General features: G+C 43.9%; 1 protein-coding gene across 1 annotated transcript; it reads right to left on the minus strand.

Moving 5' to 3' along the window:
- Nucleotides 1-744: 744 nt before the first annotated feature.
- Nucleotides 745-1,856, minus strand: LOC123627003 (SCAN domain-containing protein 3-like). The gene has a single exon (XM_045536318.1). The coding sequence runs from the start codon at nt 1,838-1,840 to the stop codon at nt 1,019-1,021; it is 822 nt and encodes a 273-aa protein (XP_045392274.1). The 5' UTR covers nt 1,841-1,856; the 3' UTR covers nt 745-1,018.
- Between the last annotated feature and the right edge of the window lie 1,991 nt (nt 1,857-3,847).

Raw genomic sequence — 3,847 nt, forward strand, 5'->3', positions numbered from 1 at the left:
CCCCCGCCATGGGCATTTCCTGCAGCTGCCTGTGTTTCTCTAACTCCATCCCGCCTCCTCCGAGAAGCAGCAGCGGTTCACTGTGCCCATGAGATCAGCAAGCGAGTAAAGGGCACTCCAACGAGCGCCGCCGCTGCGCTGCTCCCCACCGTCAATTAAAAACGGAAGTACAAAAACCAGATCAGTTAAGGTTTTACTTAGATTTGACCTGAATAACAAGTCTATTTGCTCAGACAGCATGCCATAGAGAAGCAAGGCACTAGCTCCTGCTGCATCTCTGCTTGATGTTTCATTTAAAAAAAGAAAAAAAAAAACAGATATGAATGTTCTGCACTCCCTTTAAAAAAACGGACCTGACAGTTTCTGAAAGTTAGTCTCTTGTACAACCTTTTACTCTCTTACCTTTCCTCCTCCGTTCCTCTAGACAACTCAAGTCCAGCTCCCTCTTCTCCTTGCCCCAAGCCCTTTGTCACTCCTTCCTCCTCCAGAGGCCATAGAGATGCTGTAGAGCATTAGTCCCCAAACTGATTGGTTTCCTGGAAGACAATTTGTCATGGATCGGGGAAGGGGAGATGGCTTCAGGATGATTCAAGTGCATTACATTTATTGTGCACTTTATTTCTATTATTATTACATTGTAATATAGAATGAGATAATTATACAACTTACCCTAATGCAGTGGGAGCTCTGAGCTTGCAACCAGACGGTCCCATCTGGGGGTGGTGGGAGACAGTGACAACTGAAGTGTGTTGCTTATGTCCAGTCTACTCCATAATCTTGTTTTGGTTGCTGTCGCTGCAGAAAACCCTGCTTCACAAAGATAGGATGTTGGAAATGGAAGCAGGCTTTTCAGTGCTTTTGTGGCAATCTCAGTATATTCTGCCTTGACCTTAATCCAGAATGTATGGAGATTTGAAGTTGTCTCAAACATACTTTTAAGGCCACAGCCATTTTCGATCTCAGGCAGCTGATCCTCTTCTAGCATAGACAAAGTTGATTCACCTGCCTTATTCACTAATCAGTCACAGATCCACTCCTTCCCAGTTTGGGGGTCTTTTGTGGTTGGGACGTGATGCTGAAACTCTTTTGAAAGCTGAGATAGGTGACCGTGCACCAGCTGGGAGAAAGAAGGGCCTGGCTCAGTCTCTTTCAAAATCTCTGCTAATGTTTGAAACATGTCAAAAATCCCAGTGTTCACTTGTTGCCCCCATAATTCCACTTTGGCTTTGAATGCAGCCACTTTACCTGCTGACTTGAACACAGTTGTCGTTCTCCTCTGAAATGACAGATTGAGTTCATTGAGAAGGTTGAATATATCACACAAGTAAGCAAGTTTTGCCACCCATTCTGTGCCACTGAAATGTGCTCCCAGTGGTGACTGTTTTTCTAAAAGAAATTTCTGGAGTGGCTCTTGTAACTCAAAAACTCTGGCCAGCGATCTACCTTCAGAAAACCATCTCACTTCTGTGTGTAAGAGAAGATGCATGTGCTCTGAGTCCTTCTCCTCACAGAGCCATGCAAACAGACATGAATTAAGGGCATGTACTTTAATGTGGTTGATAATTTTAATCACATCCTGCAAAAGGTTGCTTAGTTCAGGTGACATTTTTTGGCTAGCCAGCATTTCTCTATGCGTGACACAGTGTGTAGACTCACATTCAGAAGTGACCTCCTTGACCCAAGTAGTGAAACCAGAAAGCCGTCCAGTCATGGCAGCTGCTCCGTCTGTGCATATACCGACACAAAATGACCAATTCAGTTTTCCTGATAAGTAATCATTCAAAGACTTGAATAGTTCTGCAGCTGGGGTGTTGGTTGGCAACAAAAGTGCACATAACATATCCTCATGCACATCCTCCTGAAAAATATAACACACTAAAACAAGCATTGTTGCCTGGTTGCCAACATCAGTAGGTTCGTCAACCTGGATTGCGTACTACGGTGACTCATCAATCCTCTCTAACAATTGCACCTCAATATCCTCTGCTATTTCATCAATTTGTCTAGTTATGGTGCTAGCAGAAAAAGGAACACATACCACCTTTTGAACTTTGAAATTTCATGGCAAATGTCCTTAGCATCAGGCAGGATCAACTCTTCACCAATAGTAAACAGTTTCTTAGCTTTAGCAATGCGGTTAGCCACTAAGAATGATACTCTGAGGGCAGACACGTTTGATGAAGTGGTGGCCTTCAGTAATTGTTTCTGTTCTTCATGTTCACGTTTTCTTCTTTTGAAAAACTCTAGAGACTTGTCTGTTAATGCAGGGTGCTTGGTCTGCATGTGGCGAAGCAGTTTTGAAGGTTTCATGGCTTCATTGGATAGCCAGTTGCCACATATTATACAAATTGGGCTTGGAGAATGTGAATCACCTGTTGCAAGGAACCTGTAACTTAAGTGAGACTCTTGGTATTTTCTTTTAAAGGCAGCTTTCATTTTGTTGGCAGTCTTAGAGTCTCCTGCTGTCTCATCAATGGGTCTTTCCCCCTTTTCAAAGAAGATCTCCAGCAACATTTATTTTTTACTCAGTTTTGCTAGGGTTAGCTTGTGGGCTTATTAAAACCGTGACTGCAACAAGTGCGCAGTGCAGCCAGGAGGTGCAGAAAAAAGTGGTAAATAAAATAATGGGTGGGCCACAGGCAGACTAAAGTAAATATCAGATTCTGACTTACAACCTGCCACCAGATACAGCTGTGTGTAATTGAAGTACATTGACTCACGTGCCACTATAAAGCCTGCCACCAGATGCAGCTTAATTGCCACCTGCCACTCACTGATAAGGTTTTGAGATGAGTCTGCAAGTTATTGATTTATTTGGTCTCTGTGCAGTCAAACCTCTCTGCTAATGATAATCTGTATTTGCAGCCGCTCCCCAGCGCTAGCATCACAGCCTCAGCTCCACCTCAGATCACCAGGCATTAGATTCTCATAAGGAGCTGCAACCTAGATCCCTTGCACACGCAGTTTATAGTAAGGTTTGCGCTCCTGTGAGACTCTAATGCTCCACCACTGATCTGACAGGTGGTAGAACTTATGCATTGATGCCAGCATGGCGAGTGGCTATAAATACAGATGAAGCTTCTCTGCTGGCCCACTGCTCACCTCCGGCTGTGCTGCCTGGTTCCTAACCAGGGGATCACAGCTGTAAGGCACAGGTTCCCCACCTGTGGGCTTGAGAAACACTTAGGAAGTGAATCTCCACACCTCAGTGGAAACCCACTGGATCAGAACGTTAGGGCAGAGAATGGGGCTGGGGGGGGTTCACAAACTTGTTTTTGTGTTTTCTTGTTTGTTTGTTTGGCTTGCTTTGGTTTGCCTCGGTTTTGTTTCAAAAATCAATCAAAAAGGGCCATTCTGGAAACCACTGCCATAGAAAAACTTCTGTCTTGAGATGAGCAATTGAATTAGGCTATTTTTAAGGTTCTTTTTGACACTACAATTCTGGTTTTTGGTGGTTGATACAAGAAAGACAAAATCCATAAGGGGCAAAGAGTGAGGTAGGCGCAACCCGTGCTTGGATCTTGTGTCCAACACTTACTGTGCGACTTTCACCAAACTTCCAAACGCCTTGAATCCTCTATTTCTCCATCAGCAAAATGGGAGTAGTAACTGTCCTCACCTCATAAGATCATTATAAAATTCACCTGAGATAGTGCATGTAGAGGGCCTAGTACCTAGTAAGCACTCAATAAATGTTAGCTCTTATCAGTGACTTCACATGAATTAATAAATTACAGTTGCACCTTGACACTCATGGGGGATTAGTTCCCATGGATACCAAAATCCACAGAGGCTCAGGTCACTTATACGAGATGGCATAGTATTTGCAAGTAACCTACCCACGTTC

This window comes from Lemur catta, chromosome 23 (genome assembly GCF_020740605.2).
Source record: "Lemur catta isolate mLemCat1 chromosome 23, mLemCat1.pri, whole genome shotgun sequence".
In the NCBI taxonomy this organism is placed as follows: Eukaryota; Metazoa; Chordata; class Mammalia; order Primates; family Lemuridae; genus Lemur; species Lemur catta.

Coding starts and splice junctions, on each gene's coding strand:
- LOC123627003 (XM_045536318.1), bottom strand. CDS start 1,840: ATGTTATGTGCACTTTTGTTGCCAACCAACACCCCAGCTGCAGAACTA.